The 19,023-nt window shown below is 35.6% G+C and overlaps 1 protein-coding gene across 2 annotated transcripts; it reads left to right on the forward strand.

Annotated features, from left to right (window-relative positions):
• The first annotated feature begins 5,847 nt into the window (after window positions 1–5,847).
• Window positions 5,848–10,332, forward strand: LOC131547699 (uncharacterized). Of its 2 annotated transcripts, none has more exons than XM_058788298.1 (6): window positions 5,848–6,822; window positions 6,893–7,015; window positions 7,096–7,240; window positions 7,343–7,458; window positions 8,234–8,300; window positions 10,195–10,332. In XM_058788298.1, the coding sequence occupies exons 1-6, from the start codon at window positions 6,747–6,749 to the stop codon at window positions 10,310–10,312; spliced, it is 645 nt and encodes a 214-aa protein (XP_058644281.1). In that variant the 5' UTR covers window positions 5,848–6,746; the 3' UTR covers window positions 10,313–10,332. The 2 variants fall into 2 exon arrangements, with proteins under 2 accessions (XP_058644281.1, XP_058644282.1); XM_058788299.1 differs by having other exon boundaries at window positions 6,980–7,015.
• Window positions 10,333–19,023: the final 8,691 nt, after the last annotated feature.

Below are 19,023 nucleotides of genomic sequence, written 5' to 3' on the forward strand. Positions count from 1 at the left end.
GAACCAAACCAACCAGCCACGAGGTGAATCATTCACAACATTACAAACTTTGATTTGAAAAAAATAATAATAATCTGACAAATACTGTGTATTGTGACTTTGAGTTAAAAACTACAATAACAGGACGCATTGCTAATTATTCAGTTTAATTGGAATAAAGTGTTTATATTTAAAATACAGTCCCAGCAGGCACCAGATGTCTATGTAACGTCAGGTTGACGTTGGACATGACGTCGGACAGACGTTGCATTTTGGTTGAAAATGAAAATCGGGTTGATGTCAATTTGATCTTGACTTAACGTTGGATTTTGGTTGCACAATCTAAAAACAACAAAATCTCAATGTCAGCTGACGTCGGTATTGGACATCAATTTAACATTGACATTAGACGTTGAATTTACATAAAATTTTGGTCACCCGACGTCGTGACCAAAATTTTACCAAATATCAACGTCTTATGACGTTGTGTGCCTGTTTTGTGCCTGCTGGGGTTAGTTAAGCAACATCAAACAATGTTTTCACCGTAACGACTGGTCAATAAGCAGTTCAGTAAGCAAGTACAATAATATTAGGTCGCTTACCCTACATTTCAGGCGCAGTATTCCAGACTGCTTGTTCTATTTCAGCAGCGAAAATAATTCCAAAGAAAAACAGCAGAACGACAGCTCATCTCAGGGCAACCTGCCGATTCATTGCTGAATGATTCAGTGTTTTGAACAAATCGATTTGAGTCCAAATTTCATTAGCCAATGCATAAACATCTGTTGAATCAGCTGCTTGAACGAATCGTTTGAATGAATGACTCACTGACTCATTCATTAGATGTTCACTTGCCGTCACCTACTGGTGTTTTAATTTCGTTTAGAAGTATAATTTCCCCTCATTTCTTATTTGTATATTTAAAAAAATATATATATTTAAAACAATCTCATAACATTATTTAATGCAGTTGTATTTTTTGTGTGTAAATTATTTAATTTGATAACGTATAGATAAAAACAATCATATTATTGTAATTGAATTTATAGACCAAATGTAAGATTTTGAAATGAAAGATGAAGTATTAATGAGGTTACTTAATTAGCCCGACGGTTATGTTATATATGGAAGCCCGACTTTTTATTCTGACTTTTTCACAGAATTGCGAGTTTATATCTCACAATTCTGACTTTTTTTCTCGCAATTGCGAGTTAATATCTCACAATTCTGCGAGTTTATATCTCGCAATTCTGCGAGTTATAAAGTCCAATTTTGAGGGGGAAAAAAGACTGATATGTTTTCTGAATTGCGAGTTTATATCTCACAATTCTGAGTAAATAACTCGCAATTGCGAAAAAAAGTCAAAATTGTGAGTTTATATCTCGCAGTTCTGACTTTATTTCTCAGAATTGCAACTTTATCTCTCGCAATTGCAAGTTTATATCACGCAATTATGACTTTATAACTCGCAATTGCAAGTTTATATAATGCAATTCTGAGAAAAAAGTCAGAATTGTGAGATGAAAAGTCGCAATAATCTTTAATTTTTTAATTCAGTGGCGGAAACGGGCTACCATAGTTACAGTCTTATTAGTATTTTGTACTTAATATTTTGTATTTATATTCTCTCCTTTAATGGTGAGATCATTCCTTTATTTGATACTCACAGAAAGGAAATGGCACAGGCCTACAGAAAGATTTTATTGTCATCAGATGTAGTTTTGCACACAGCCAGCATCTAGAATGATTTTGATCAAAATTTTAGTGTTAATAGCAGGGGGCTTTCTTTACTTGTTATATTTTACAGCTTAAAAGCCGACACCATAGCCCCCATATATATATATTTACTTGTTATATTTTACAGCTTAAAAGCCGACACCATAGCCCCCATATATATATATATATATATATATATATATATATATATATATATATATATATATGCATAAACAGAATAAATTCTCAAAAGCATAATAAACTATGAGCCAAACCAAACAGCTGAGATGAATCACATTCCAAACTTTGACTTGAAAAGAAAAGTGGTGTGGTTTACTAACACAAGCATCATTTGTTCGATTTTGATTTTTGATTTGTTTGGAGTTTGATTTTCATCTAAAAATGTTAAAATATGGTTTTAACAAATACAGTTAAATAATTCCTGCTGATCTGAATTATAAATGATCTGGGTTCTGTGTCCCGTCTCCTGTTCTCCATACAGGGCATAAGTGCTGAATTAGTATTTATATGTAATGAGATAAAAAAATAGCCTTTACGTGTGTGTGTGTGTGTGTGTGATTCATTCTACTCTGGGTAATGGCGATGCTAATGTGATTGTTAAGAACTGCTGGCATCAGCATATTGCATTGGCTGTTACTTTTAATCAGTGGTAAGGAGAAAATCAGAGCCGCTCGTTATTGCACAAATTATCTGGCTGAAAAAAGTCAGCGTGGCGTAACTACGCAAAACACGGTTAACGTGACAGTTACTCTCCACTGGCGGTCGCTCAATCAAAATAATAATAAAAAAACGTACCTGCGCGACGCTCTTTACATTTCTAACAATGAAGCAGGAAAAATTAGCGTAAGCTATGAAACAGTAACAAAAAGCTGCTGCAGTGCAAACAAACCTTTCTCCTCCTTCACAAAGCAATCAGCCCAACTTTTAATATGTCCGTGGAATATTAGCGAGGTCATTGTGTGGACGGTGATTAAGCGACAGTTTAATCTTCAGCGCTTCTGGATGGCGGGGGTCGAGGGGGTATATTTGCATTAGCAATCTCTATGAAACTTTGCTAAATTGGCTGTAGTAGAAATCTCAGCTAATGTGATCTAATTTAGTTTTCGCCGCTCTGCTGTGAATGTCAAACATGTCTGACCTCGTCCGTTAGTTATCCAGACAGCAGCCGAGAATCTTACAGGACGACAGGTTTGAATCAGTCTGATGAGCCTTGAATATCAAATAACTAGTTTTGCATTTTATGAAGAAAATATGAGCCGTGTCTGCTCATTCATAATTCGATGCTGTTGTGGTGGGTTATAGCAGGTTGGTAGTTGGCATGCAGTTTCTAGGCTGTTGCTAGTGTGATGTGTGGTTGCATAATGACTATAGTTAAAAAAGCATAGTCAGATTACACTGTAAAAAATTTGGCGAAATATGTTACCTCAGACTTACTTTGCCATATATGGTGAAAAACTATAAATGGTTTAACATTGCATGAACTACCGTATAATTTATGGTGAAAAACAGTAAAAGGACATTCCCAGAAGTCTTAGATTTAGTTTCTTCTTCTTTTTTTTCTTTTTTTGTTATCAGTAATGTACATTAGGGTGATTTGTGCTACAGTTTCTCTAGTGAATGTTTATTGCAGTATTCTAGTGTCGTGTGAAACTCTGATATTGTTTTGAATTTAAAATACTATGAATTTATGGGTTTTGCAAGTAAAAACTATGATTTATCATTTAATTCACTTTACGTTACTTTGCATTATACAGTGAAACACTGTGAATAGTTTAACATTATATGTAATTGTAAGAAAAGCACTGTCAATTTTGTATTATTTATTTATTTTCAAAAGTAAAAACTTGTGCCACCTGTATTATTATGGTGCTTATCAGTACATTTTACGGTACAAAAAAACTGATTTATATTAACTGTATATCACCTAATAAAATGTCCAGTTATAACAGGCATCCTGTACAAGCAAAAACATTGTCACAGTATTTTAACTGAATTTTCTTCTCTTTTTTTACTATACATTTAACAGGACATTTAGCTATAATATACCCCAGGCTGGTTAGTAAAGTAAGAACCTCTAATGAAGTAATCTAAATATGATATGCATAATGTTTATTTTGCACGAATCTCTAAGCTGTTTACACAAAGAAACCACAGAGTAACTAGATATAGAGTTGAATTTTGCCTCTTTTATGAAGTGGCTTTTATGGTTTTGCACATGATCTTCATCAGTCTACAGTTTTGTTGGACTTTGACTGCTGGTATTTTTGTATAATATATGAATGCAGCATGTTGGCAGAGAGAGTGCGTGAGAGAGAGAGAGAGAGATGGTGCTGGTGATCTCCTCCATTATTCATTAGGGCTCGTCTCAGACGGTAGAAGAATCCGTAGTGAGGTGGATTTGCGAATTATTATGATTCCGGTTAGCCAGCTCCAATAAGACCTTTAACTCCGGCGAGCTTAAGGCCTGTCATCCCCCGTTGACTTTAATTATAATTTCTATTCCCTCAGCTTTCTGCTGCTCTGTGGTTTTCAATCATCACACACACACACACACACACACACACGTACACACACACCTGTTTGGCCTCTCCGACCCTCTCTAGAGGAGACGCACGGACTCTGACAGCCCTATAAAGTCATTAATGGCTCCTGTAGCTCATGTTTGAATATTACGCTGCATCGCAGTAACACGAGGTCTGTGGAAACTGGCTGATTACAAATCTTCTGGCCTTTTCCGGACACAGTTCCACTGATAGGACTGGTGCGATTCAGAGGCACGTTCTGTGCTATTCTTGCGCAGTTCCTTTAAATGCGTGTCGCTCGCTGTAGGCAGGAAGTGTTCATGCTGACTAGTTTAACATCACCATCCGGTTTGTGTTTTTCTGTGTGCTGGTTATCCTGTCACTATTCTGGATAACAATGAGGAGTCATCATGTTTATAGATCCTGTTTATATTTCATCAGGTTTACATTCATATATTCACTACTTAATATAATAGTACATTTATGAATACATTTAAGTGTAATGTAGTTAGATATTTTTAATGTTTACTGTAAAAAGCACTTTTGTTCCTTCACTTTTGTTGATCTTTTTGGTTCATATTCTTTGCTTTATATTTGTATGCATACTTTTCTATTTTTCCAAATGATCTACATATTTTATGTATTCATTGGTAGATAGATATATGTAAAAGTGTAATATGATTAGATATCCATGCTGAAAGTGTAAAAGTGTTTTGAGGGTTTGACTAGCATGTTTGTGTACAGTTAGAGCGCCAGCTGGTGGAGAATATTTGCATTGCATTTTTATTTATTTATTTATTTTTATGACTCTTAAATTAGATTTTAATCATAAATAGATTTGGATTGGCCAAAATTGAATTCTGCACAGCATGATCTTAATATTTAATTTGAGCAAAGGAACTTAAAACCAAAATTAGAAATATTGAAATATTATTAAACATCACAAATATCACTAAAAATGAATTAAATATAGAGACAGAGAGAGAATATTCTTAAATGTGTAGTGTTGTTGTTGTTATTATTATTATTATTTTAAATATAACTAAAACAATTTCAATTAAAAGAATAAATTAATACATTTTATATACATTATATAAAATAATCAATTGTAAGAAAATAAGATTCAATGTTATTAGATATTATAATTAATGGGTAACACTTTACAATAAGGTTCATTAGTTAACAACATTAGTAAACATGAACTAAGAATGAACAATACTTCTACAGCATTTATTAATCTTAGTTAATGTTAATTTCAGCATTTACCAATGCATTATTAAAATCACAAGTTATGTTTGTTAACATTAGTTAATGCACTGTGAACTAACATGAATAAACAGTGAACAACTGTATTCCCATTAACTAACATTAACAAAGATTAATAAATAGTGTAATAAATGCATTGTTTGGTCGTGTTAGTTAATACATTAACTAATGTTAACAAATGACACCTTATTGTAAAGTGTTACCAATTAATATCTAAATATGATTAATCATTAAATATAATGTCAGATATTATTGAATAGTGTAATGATTTATAAATAAATAAACAAACAAACAAAGATTATTCATTTCTGCATGTATTATTCTCATTTTAAGCACTGGATAAATAAATGTAACTATATAATATGAATGCATGCTCTTACAGGGCTTGCTTATTTATTTATCTTTTTATTTATTTAAAAAGAAAGAGAAAATAGCTTGTTTATATTTGAAACATTTTTTAAAATGTTTCTATTTATAGTTTTAAGCACCAGGCAGCTCTTCATGTCACAGTTACATGAATAAAACATTTATGTTCTTTATTGCCGTTATATTTTCAGATGAACCTGATTGTTTAAAAAGAACATGATGCATTGTGGTGTTCCCTCATCGTGAATGAGGTTAAAGAGCTCTAGACCTGCAGGTAACACTCATTCACACACGCACACAGAGAAATGTGAAATAAAAAGCTGCACATGTGTCTCATGGGAGCAGCTGCAGGTTAAACAGTCGCTCCTCTCTGTCAGCGATCTCCATGGTGTCAGCAGATGCTCTATACACGCGTTAACTCATTGCACCGACAGGATAGAGACTTTCCATACCCACAATTAATACAGCGAGGACCTCTGAGTGAGAGCAATCCCAGAATGCACTGCACATTTTATTCCTTTTCGGATCAAATGCACACATGCAACAAAAATTCTTTGAAATATAGTTTCTGAAGAAAATGAGTTTTTCTGGTGAAATATGAGTTGGGGTGATTGCTGGGTTGTTTGTTTATTAACCCAAGCCAAAGAAATTCACATCAAAGTCTATACATGAATATAGTTGCATTAAGTTAAAGTGTAACACTTACTGTAATGTCTGGAGTAATAATCAACCTCCGCGTACTAGCAAAATAAAAAGCTATTGTAAGAACATAGTCTCTCATGGAAAATCTCAGCAAGGCCTGAAAATATCGTGTGCAAATGAGCATTTTAGAGACTCGTTGTACAGTATTTCAGGAAACGCTCTGCACTTCACGGAATGAGAGATCTTCTAGAAAGCTCTCCAGATAATTCTCCATCCCCTCACAAGTGTTCACCGGCTCTATTTATGCCTGGTAAGTACCCTAGAGAGAGTGTGCGAGGGTCTCTGCGGTATATTGCTCTGTCAATATGCCCCACTTGCAGGTACACATGACTGGGATGAAGTCGCTGACAAACACGAAGAAGAGATGACGACTTTGTCATCATTTATTGTCGCCTTTTTCCTTCTAGGATTCTCTTGTTCTTCACGGAGCGAGAGTTGTGTCGGTGAGTGTTGTGAGACGGGGCTCGTTTAGAGACAGGTAGTCAATATTTCAGCGTGTGTGAGTGTGTGTTTGCGTCCTCAGCAGGTAACGTCAGTTTGTCAGTGTCTGTCAGCAATAACTCGAAGCTGCTGGTTGACTGGAACAGCGGGAGCAAACAGACGACCCAATGTGCTCTGCTCATCTCAACCGAAGGAAGACAGGAGATACAGATACACCTTTTACCAAGGTTAAATCTCTTTGTACAGCTCAGTCTTTGACAGAGGCTGTGAAAAATGTTTCAAGATCTTCAATAAGGGATGGAATATCTTGGCTTTTTTTTTTTTTTTAGGTCTGGATCGCTCCTGCTGGAAAACATGACAGACAATGGCAAACACTCCTTCTTATGCACTTGTTTTGAACAATCTCAGGGACTCCTGTGCTCCAAGAACATAAGCTTTGTAATGGGTAATTTGTTTTTATGATACGCAATGTACAGTTATAGCCTTGAAATCTCATAAATGCTATAAAGCATCCTAATTTAAAAAAAAGAAATTGGCATATCTAAAGGCATAAGTACTTTTATAATGCTTCATAAAATTATTTAAAATATTTTTTTTTGTAAATTATAATATGTAATATACCATTTCTATAATAATTATCACAAATATATTTGGCATAAACACATACATGTATTTCTATAATTTCTCAGTAATTGGGATTAGTTGACTATATGTAAGGTGAATTTGTAAACCTTGGTAACAGGTATTTATGAGATGATTTAATGGTTTAGAATTGGATTAAATATCTAAAGGCATTATACGTACTTTTATAATGCTTTATACAATTATCAACATTTTTGGTTCTAAATTACAATATATAATAAAAAAATAATAATATACAGTTTATTTAAATAATATAATTATGTACAAGAATATATACAAATATGGCCTCCCACGTTGAATATGGCATAAACATAAATATATTTATTTATTTATATTTAGTCAATCACTAGAATTATATGACTAATGCACATTTATATTTATAACTTTGGTAAAAGCTATTCATGAAAAGATTTAATGGATTATGATGTATATCTATAGGCATTATATTGATTTATAAAATGATAAAATAGATAATGCTATATACTTCTTTTTTTCCCCCCCTTTTTCTTTTTGGTAAATCATAATATCTGATACATTAACCAATAAAACCTATATCACGAGCACGTTTTTCCTCTCAGGCCCTGTCTCTGCACCGCCTCTGGTCCTGATGTCAAATACTCAAAGCTCTGCCAGTTACATCAGCATGTAAGTCTCCTTCCAATCAGTTTCTTCAGGTTCAGGTTTCTGCAAAATCATACCTGCCGTTATTACAGAAATAAGACTGGAGTACCGTCTTGTGTCAGGAGTTTTCTAGAAAACCACTAGAGGGCATCAGGACACAAGACACCGAAACAAATAGATGATCCTTTGATGCAACTACATTTGGATATAACTAGATTGAGAGGGATGTTATGGAACATTTCTTTTCTTTTTTTTCGTTTAATTTTTATGATGCTTTTCTCAGAAAGCCACTAAGGTTAATAATGTACAATGCATTTTTTTTTTTTTTTTTTTTTTTTTAAATATAGAGTATATATAAATATCTTTTTTGGAAAATTTAATTCAAAAATTAACTCTTGTAAATAAAAACATATTATATATTATCCAAATTTATTTTATTATCCAAATTTGTATTAAAAATAAATTATCGGCAGACCAAATGAATAAACAAACAAACAAACAAACAAATAAATAAATAACAGCTTACTCTGTTGATGGAAATGCAAGGAGAAGACGAGTGCAGTGAATTGTGGGATACAATATTCCACGCAGTATGCATAACTGTGTACAGTATGTAAATAGTCTGTATGCATGGAATACCCAGATGACGTTCTGCATTTTCCTAAATGTGCAATACACAACAGAGCAAACACTGTGGCAAATGTGGTAAGGTCAAGTGACTATTCGTTCCTGGTTCATGCACTATTTAAAAAAAAAAAAAAAAATTAGTAGACATATGCAGTACTTTATACTATACTGTAATAAAGCTGGTATTCTATTCCAAGCATATCAAATGAACCTGTTCATTGAGATGACTCATCTGAACTGATTCACTTAAATGAATCAGATCACTTGCCCATTTTATTGATTTCTAACACCTACAACATTTTCTGATGACATTTATTGTTAAACACAATGTCAACACGGTTCTGTTTTTCCTCTAAGCTTCTCTTATCATCCGTAAAGAAATCGGCTGTATTTTTCCTGAAGTGGATTTACTGGCAGTCAGAGTTTATCCTCTTTTAAGATAGAGAGGAAATAATCAAAGTGAATGCGTCACGCAGTTTCCCTCTGTAAAAATCTCTGTTTCTAAGTTTCACACCTGGAAAAGTGTCATCCTATGCATCACAGTATTTGAAATCTCTCCTATTTATTTAAAGACTGTAGTTTGCATCAAAGCATGCTTAGATAGAAGTCGTTCTGTGGGCTGTAAACAAAATATGGCTTAGTCATAGCCTTTTCTAAATGTTTAGGAAAGAGTTACGGGTTATTCCCGTTCATCTAAACAGGAAAGAGTCACTTCAGGGACCCAATGGATCTTTTCATAGATAGTTCACGATTAATCGACAGAAATCTCCCTAAAGCGTTTTCATCTGCCTGCCTGGAAAGCAGCGTTGAATCACAACGCCACATAATTACAGTCAGAGAGTGGGGCATCTGTGTTTAGACATGTTGGTGTTGTTTATGCGAATACTGATGAGGTTTAAAACTCACAAGCACCCAAAAATAACCTTGTGACCCGTGATGTCGGTCCGTCTCAAAGCGGGCCGTCTGTGGACAACACCTGCCGCTGTCTAATGGTTTATACACAAGCCTCGTCCACCCACAGCCGGCTGTTTACCCTCGGAGAGAGAGATCAGAGATCAGAGCGATGCTTCACGGAGGTCGCCTTTGTTTATGAAGCTCGCATGTCATGTTCAGCTTTGTTTTGAGGCAGAAATGAAAGATAGAAAGACAAACAAGAAGATTTTACAGCTAACAAGCTGTTGCCCTCAATGGCACTAAAAGTGGCCTTATTGTTGAAGGAACAGTTCACCCAAAACTCCAAATCAAAATGTCATTATTTAGACAAATGCTGTGATTGTTTTGTGTTTTGCAGGAGATGGTTGAGCAGCAGTGTGTTTGGAACGACTTTAGCGACATTCGTCATTATTCTAATCTACATTATATACAGAAGATGGACGGGGAACGGTGTCTTCCAACTGCATCTGAGATAAAGAAAGATTCACCAGGGAGAAAAATGTAAATTTGCTGAAAATGTATTTACCCTCAGGCCATCCAAGATGTAGATGAGTTTGTTTGTTCACGGGAACAGATTTGGAGAAATGTAGCATTGCATCACTTGCTCACCAATGCATCCTCTGCAGTGAATGGGTGCCGTCAGAATGAGAGTCCAAACAGCTGATAAAAACATCACAATAACCCACAAGAAATCCACACCTCTCCAGTCCATCAGTTTCTTGTGAAGTGAAAAGCTGTGTGTTTATAAGAAAAAAATCCATCGTTAAGACTTTTTTAACCTCAAACTTTTGCTTCCAGCTAAACTATAACTCCATAATCCATAATAATGCTTCCTCCAGTGAAAAAGTTAATTCCCTGTTGTCCTCTTAAATCAAAATCCACCCACATATTTGTTTAGAACTATTTTTAGTTTAGAAAATATCACTGGATAAGTTAATTAAAAAATTAAGTATTAATAATGGATGTGTTTCTTACAAACACGCAGCTGTTCGCTTCACAAGATGTTAACCGATGGACTGGAGTGGTGTGGATTATTTTGATGTTTTTATCAGCTGTTTGGACTCTCATTCTGACGGCACCCATTCACTGCAGAGGATCCATTGGTGAGCAAGTGATGTAATGCTATATTTCTCCAAATTTGTTTTCTGATGAAGAAACAAATTCATCTACATCTTGGATTTTCAGCTAATATTTATTTTTGGGTGAACTATTTCTTTAGTAGTTTACAGAAGAGACATTTTTACTATCACTGACGTTCATCTCAAGTATATTGATTTTGTATTAACTAAACCACAGTGGACCTTGGACTGGGTGGGTGCCATATTTAATGTGATGTGAATGAAAATAAGAACAGAAATACAGTTGTGCATGTTGATCATTTATGTTTTGAAAAGTCTTTCAAAACATTTCCAGTTGACAAAAAACTATGCAAAACATGTGAGTTGTGAAAATATGACTACAACTTCAGATAATGTGAAATACAGTACCGAACGGACATCTTTTTTCATTCACATCAGATTAAAAACATTGGTAACATTTTACAATAAGGTCCCATTAAATAATGTTACTTAATGCATTAAATAACATTGACTAAAAATGTTGAAATTAACCAAGATTAATAAATGCTTTAGTAGTATTTTCATTGTTAGGTCATGTTAACTAATGTATTTAACTAATGTAAATAAATGGAACCTTGTAGCGTTACCAAAAGATTTAGGCCTGGTTGCACAGACAGGGCTTAAACTAAGCCAGGATTAGGCCATAAGTAATTTTTTATAAACGTGCCTTAGACAAAAACATTACTGGTGTACATCTCGAAACAAAACAAAGGCATTGATATATTTTAAGATCAATCAGTGCAAGTTTCTTTCAGTTGAATCAGCTCAGGTTTACATTTTAGTCTGGGACTAGGCTTAAGCCTTGTCTGTGAAACCGGGGGTTAGACACAAATTTTAGGTGCTGATTTATTTATTTATTTTTTTTACTCTTTTATGATTGTGATTTTTGGGACTCGTGTATGATTCAGCCTGTAGCTTTCTTATGTTTTTTGGTCAAATTCAGAAGATCTACATTTCTGATTAAACCTTTATACTGTTCCTAAGAAACACAATAAACATTTTTCTGTCATTTTGTGCAAGGAGATTATTGTGCTAGGAAACGATTACAGTAAACATTCATGCATCATTTAGAGAGATATAAAAAATATTTTGGGCATCTTTTGTCTCATATGAAAACACAGCTGAATGTGAAACTAGACTTAGAGCCTGATTCTCAGAAACTCTGCTTTCTAAACTAATATATCTTCTAAACAAATCAAGGCACCAAAACAACAAAGTCATGCACTTGCACAAAATCACTGGCCACATCAAAATTAAACATTAGCTAGCACAGAAATCATGAGGCTGTTTACTGTCATAGATTTAGAAAGCACATTACAGTAATTGTTTATTTTAAAAAAGGATCCGTTTTTGCAGCCGTGCATCTCTCACCTGGCAGATGAAAGGCTGCTAATGAAGGCCAAAATGCTCTCAGCTCAAAGAAGAGCTCTCAAAGCAAGTGCTTAGACAGGATGTGCTCAAACACAATGCTTAAATTGCTGTCCAGGCCACCATTACTAACAGACATGAAATGACTAAGTTTTGATTTGGAGACAATAGAAAGACTACAGACTATATGTAAAGGATTATGTTTAGTCAGCCAGTCATTATAGCAAAATAAACCCTGACAGAAGGGTCTTATATCACTGCAAAGGAGTTTATTCTCAGATAACTGCATTCACAAGATAATGAATCGTACTTTACCACAGAATATATTAATTTACCACATATCTTTCTGTCTCAGTTGCACCAATAGATAGATAATGGGTGCAGTAAATAACTTTTTAGAGTTTTTTATAGTGTAGGAAAATATAACTCAATCCATCACAAATCTACTAACAAATTCAGGTGAGCTACCGAGTGAAACACTCTATTAATAGGACGAGCTGCACCTCAAAATGTTATGTGGGGACAGTGTGCATTTGATTATGATCGAGTTTGTAGCATAGGCCTAATTAATTATAAATAATTTGACCGCTGCAATTCAGTTGGTGACAGTTCAATAGGAAATCAGTTTAACATCCAGTCAGCTCATAGCCTACCACTTAAGTGATTGCTTAATTTATCTGTATAAAGGCTATTGTAATAAATATTTGTATCTGATTGTATTAGTCTATATAGTGTGAAGCAGATGAACACAAACAGGTGAAATGTGTTGAAAAGATTCATTAAGAATGATTCAGTTCTGTAGTGTGTTTTCTTGCGTTTGTCAGATGTACAGTGCTGTTATTATGTGTACTGTACTCGGTTATGTGCACAGGTATCTGTACTAACACTGATCACCTGCTGTATTTGGGCAGTTCACCTAAACATGGAAATCATGTTCATCTTTGGGTGAATGATTCCTATGTCTTCTTGTTAGTGCGTTTGCAATGCAAATAAAAATCATATTTTCCTTCCTGTTTTCTTTACTGTAAAATTTAGATGATCTTTAGAAAGTTATCAGCAAGACTGCTCTGATATCACAGCGTTTTCTGTGGTCTGTAAGGTTTTTTAATTTTCTCATTTCCTCTTCTCTGACCTTTAAAGCTGCTGCAAGCGATTATTTTTGGAATACCAGTCATAAAACATCCCTACTGCCTGGTATTTATCACTAAAATACGTGTCTGTAGACATTCAGACCTGCCTGTGGGACAGCGAATCAGAACCGCTCTCCGCCTGTCAATCATTTGCTGCGCGACATCTGGTTGGTTGAGACGTCTTTGGAGGGCGGGGTTTTGAGGGAGCGTGGTGTTGAGCGAGGTGAACCTGCTGTTTCTCGTGTCACCGCTAGATGGCAAAAGGGACATTTCTGCTGCAACCAACCCTGACAGGAAACGTGAGTTACGCTGCCAGTCTCTCATTATAATGTGCTGCTGTGCATCAGATGAAGCATGAAAATTCATTTACAGCAAGAATGAGTGTTTACTGAAGCCATACAATGTGTAAATTCACATGAAAACGCCATAGCTGGAGTTAATTGTTTACTCTCTGGTTGTGTTCGGTGTTCCAAGCAGTGCGAGTTGTTTAATTGGAAAAAACATGCAAAAATAATTAGAAAAGGAAAGATAGTGGAGACAAATTTTTATTTTGGTTTCTCTGAGAGTTTACTACGTAAAAATCTTTTAGGTTTGAAGATTGCTGGCTTTGTACTTGTGGCCTTGAATACTAATATATATAGATTAATTTATTGATTAATTGCAGTTTAATGCATCCTAGAGGGCTTATGTATTTTCTTTTAAACTTTGACATTTTAAGTGTGAAATTTAAGTGTGATATTAAATATTGTTATCTTTGATCATGTTAATAGAAGTCTTTATTATTTATTTTTGCCTGAGGTTAGAGGTTTTAGAAGCACATGCATTCTGATGCTAATATGCACAAATATTTGTCTTTGTATTCACAAGTTGTATTTGAGATCTAATGTGAAGATGTGCCACTGATTTGTGCGAATGCATCCGGTTGAACTGTTACTGCAGTTATTCTGAGCTGTTGATGTTCTGATGAAGGATGAGCGATCGATACCCATCTGAAGTGATACCCATCCTATATCACTGCTGCCAGCATCACTCAGTAGGTCACAAAGTCAGCAGGACAGACATTATAACATACAAAATCAGCCAGCGCCAACATTAGGAGACATGTAGACAGTGGACTGAGACTTATGATGTCTCTTGCGTTAGATGTTTCTCCTAAACGTCTTGGGGAGAAATGCAAATGTAACTAAATGATGCAACAGAGCAAACATACAGTAAGAGTATCAAGCTGTAACATGATTGTGAGATTACTGAAATATTTGATAAGCATGAGACAGCTAACGTTAATCAGCAAATTCATTAGGAAAAAAACTAGGGTGACTTGATACGAGATTTGATGGGTTTGTTTGTTTGTGAGAACAGATTTGTAGAAATGTAGCATTACATCTTTCCAGTCCATCAATTAATGTCTTGTGAAGCGAAAAGCTGCATATTTATTGGAAACAAATTTATCATTAAGGCGTTTTAACTTAAAACCGTTGCTTCTGGTCTATAATCCATAATAACACTTCCTTCAGTGAAAAAGTCCATCCCGTGTTGTCCTCTCACATCAAAATCTACAGATATATTTGTTTTGGATTGTTTTGTCTTGTAAACAGTGCTTGATCTGTGAATATTTCTCTCCTGATTCAAACAAGATGACTCTTTTACTGGAGAAAGCAATCTCATGGATAAAGGACTCGTATGAAGGGTCAGGCGTGGGGTAGGTTTAGGGGTTAGCATTTTTGTAGCATAGTGTAGGAAATCAACACTAGTGAGTGACACAACCAATAAAATCTTTAGAATCAGCTGTGGGGCGGAGTTTGCGCTGAAGTTGATTGGGAGAAAAAATTGCGCATGCGTGTCATGTGCCTGTCTGTCAATGGGAGGAAGCCATGCCCTATTTTGGAGCTCCCACCCCCATTTGGAGATCTCCAGGCTGCAGTTATACCCTTCTCGGGTATGAACCCAAACGCACTGATTTTGAGTATGTTGCTTTAAATGCAAATGAGCTGTTGGTCCCAGAGAAGAGGGCGGAGCTTCAAGAGCTCAAGCTTGGCATTAGCAGTGCTAGCCTTTGCAAATAAACATTCCACTATTAGTACAAGCCTGTTATCTGAAAACATACTCTTGTTTTAAAGTCAGTCATCTGATTATACTGTGCATAAGAAATTGGTGTTTATGAATTACACAGACGGGGAGCACGGCAAGATAAAAATAACAACATAGCTGGTCTCATGCTATCACAAACTTTATAAGTCTGATCATGAGCTCGACAGCTTCAAGCAATCGACTCGCATTGCTTTCATATGCAACTTTTAACTACCACATTCCTATTCACGATCATTTTGATAGCACTTGAAGGCAGCATCAGTGAAAACAGGCAGAGACAATGATATCTTTAGCAGTTAGCCTTACAGAGTGCCAAGAAGCTCTTTCAGAAAGGCAATTTGGAAAACAAACGTGTGATACTTACTTTGTCTGGAGCTGACGTCCGTGCACAGAGCGTTGGTATTGATTCCTAAACATTTAGGGGACGTTACCAATTTTTTCTGGGATATTTCCTTTGAAAATGAAATTTAACCACAGTGTCCTCTGCTCAGATGAGGGGAGATTATGGCGACTCCTATGTTCATTAGTGCATAACACAAAAACACAACACTTGTAATGCCTCTTTGGCGCTGACATTGTATATATCTCCAGTAATTGCGGACCACAGCTTCTCACTCAGGGCTGTGTGTATGCTAATAGGGTCACAAATGGGCGGGACTTTTTCCCCTCAGTGACGTGAACAGAGGGAGAATCTGAAACAGCTCTTTTGGAGAGACTGAGTTGGTGGATTTTTAACATTATAGGCTGGTTATTTTCACCCACTGCAGCCATACAACTGTGTTCAAACACCTTATAAAAGTGATTTTTGCATAATAGGTCCCCTTTAAGAAAGTAAATAGTAAAAGTCAATTTCCGTTGTATAACCTATTTCAAAAGGTTGTTTCAAGCAGCTTTCTGCTTTAAGTAAAAGTCTCTATTTATCTCACTGATGTTTTGGAGAAACATCTACAATAAGATCTCCTTTGTGATTTTCCTTTCCTTGTGGTGCTTTTGGCTGGTCAGGTTTTTATGATGCATAAGAGGGCCGTTTTGATGTTGTGCTTCACATTTAATCCCAGGTGCAACCCTTCCCTGGAGTGATGCGTGACGCACTCAAAGATTTCTCTTCTCTCTCATCCGTTCGGAGGTTTCTTTTGCGGTCAGTCGGCTCAGTGTGCCTGTGTTTTGGGATAAAGCAGCTGATGATAGGGGGTCCTTTATGGGATTATTATGTATTTCCTCAAGTGCTGAGCTGGGTTTTGTACCATGCACTATTCGACCTGTTGTGGATTATTTGATCTGGTGCATTTTTGCCCCGATTGCTTTGTTTGGGCAAGTTTGGAAGCATTCCTACTGTAGGAAAGGGAATGTAGATGCACAATTAAAACATGAGAGCCTGTCCACACATGTTTAGCTACATTTCCTCAATAGCATGTTGCAATACCATTACAAAAAATAGCATAGAAATATGGCATGGATAAAACATTTACCATATAAAACATGTCAATTTTTGTATTCCAGGTTGCATTGATGTAACATGAAATCTAAAAGTTTGGGGTTAAGTTTGTTTTTGTTTTTGTTTTTTGGAGTCTTTAGTTCACCCAGGCTTAATTTGTTTGATCAAAAATACAGTAAAAACAGTAATATTATTAATTATTATTACAATTCAATAAATGTTTTCTATTTGAATAAAATGTCATTTTTTAGTGATGCAAAGCTGAATTTTCAGCATCATTACTCCAGTCTTCAGTGTCACATGATCCTTCAGAAATCATTCTAATATGCTGATTTGCTGCTCAAGAAACATTTCTGATTATTACCAATGTTGAAAACAGTTACGGAAACTGATGCATTTATTTTCCAGAATTCTTTTATGAATGGAAAGTTCAAAAGAACAGCATTTATTTGAAATCAGAATCTATAACATTACAAATGTCATTGTTGATCAATTTAATGCATCCTTGCTAAATAAAAGTATTAATTTCTTATACTTATGTATTAGTTAGATATAGTTGGATATTCAGCCCATTTGCAAACTGAAAGCCCAATGATTTGTTGCTCTCCAGAGGTGGTCCACATAAAAGCTGCCCGTCCTAATGACTGTGATGAATCACAGTGGTTCAGTCTTGCTTGTTGATGAGAATGACTTTGAAGTGATTAGCAGCCGGGCTGAAGGTCAGTCTAGTTGGTTGGCAGAGAACCACAAAGATCTAAAGCCGCCCTCCTCCTCCCCGTCTACGCCTCTTGCTCATGCCCCAGTTGTTCAGAGATGTCAGACTGAACGCTGGCAACCACCAAAACAGATCTACACTTAGCTTTATCAAGTGTACAGCTGTACGCTTCAGTTCCAGGGATACTGGATTTTTAATATGGCTCCAGCAGTAAATTGTTTAAATTGCACAAATCATCAAAAATCATTTTGCATACAGATGATACTTTATTTCTATTAAAAAGGAATGTCTGAAGTACAAATTATGTTGAAACTAGAAATGTAGGCTTGTTTCCCTCTATGAAAACAACTGCGTAGGACATACTTGTGAAAATGCCATAAATATTATTTTTCCAAAATTTGCATGCTTGTAACTTAAGAGGTATTAAAGATATGATTTCAATATGATTTTAGATTATGGTTTTTATTCAACTTTTCTTTTGGAAAAATGATTTTCTAGGACATATGTGGTTCAACCCCAGAGATATGGGGATCTCAATGTGGCTCCATATCCAGATTGTTGAATATTATCACCAATTTTCAGAGGTCGAAAACCAAATCTGATTAGTTTATCCAGTCACCCCATTGTACTTTTTAAGGGACATTTGAATGTCTTTTTGACATTACTCTGCCTGTCTTGCTGTCTGCGTTCAGTACATTTTCCCCAGAGTTATTTAGTCGGTTGTTGTTTTGCAAAAGGCAGCTGACGAGATGCCTGCTGGAAAACACCCTTCCAGGGCAGCGCTCTCCCTCATAATTGTCATGAAATCCCAAATGACCTTTTGAGAAATGCGGGATGCTGGAAATCCTCTCTTTCTCTTGCTGGTGTTGGCCAGGCAGCTGTCTCCGGGATCTGTTTACTACTTTCCGTGTAATCGATACATCCACATGCCCGCATTGATCCAGCACCTCAGATGTTTATCTTGTTTTGTGAAAGAGGAAGCTCTTGCGCTGTGCCAGCCAAGTGTCTGTGCATGGGCACGTTTTTGGTTATACATGTACCGAATTTAGAAATTGCATTGATCTTTTGATAATTAAAACATTGTCTCATTTGATTTTCTCACACTGTGACGTCTTAATACTTCAAGAATTGATTGAAAAGCAAATTAGCAGAAAGCAAAAGCCAATTATATCGGGTGTTGCCAGGTTATTCATCTCCGAATTATAGATTGCGTAAGGTCAGACGTTTTTAAAAGCCTTACATAAATGATTACGCGAGGGGAACGTCAACAGCAGGCCTCTGGGCTAAATTTTGATTACTTCACAGTCCTGATGTAATTCGTGGCCTGATTGTA

The sequence above is a fragment of the Onychostoma macrolepis genome, chromosome 10 (genome assembly GCF_012432095.1).
Source record: "Onychostoma macrolepis isolate SWU-2019 chromosome 10, ASM1243209v1, whole genome shotgun sequence".
NCBI lineage: Eukaryota > Metazoa > Chordata > Actinopteri > Cypriniformes > Cyprinidae > Onychostoma > Onychostoma macrolepis.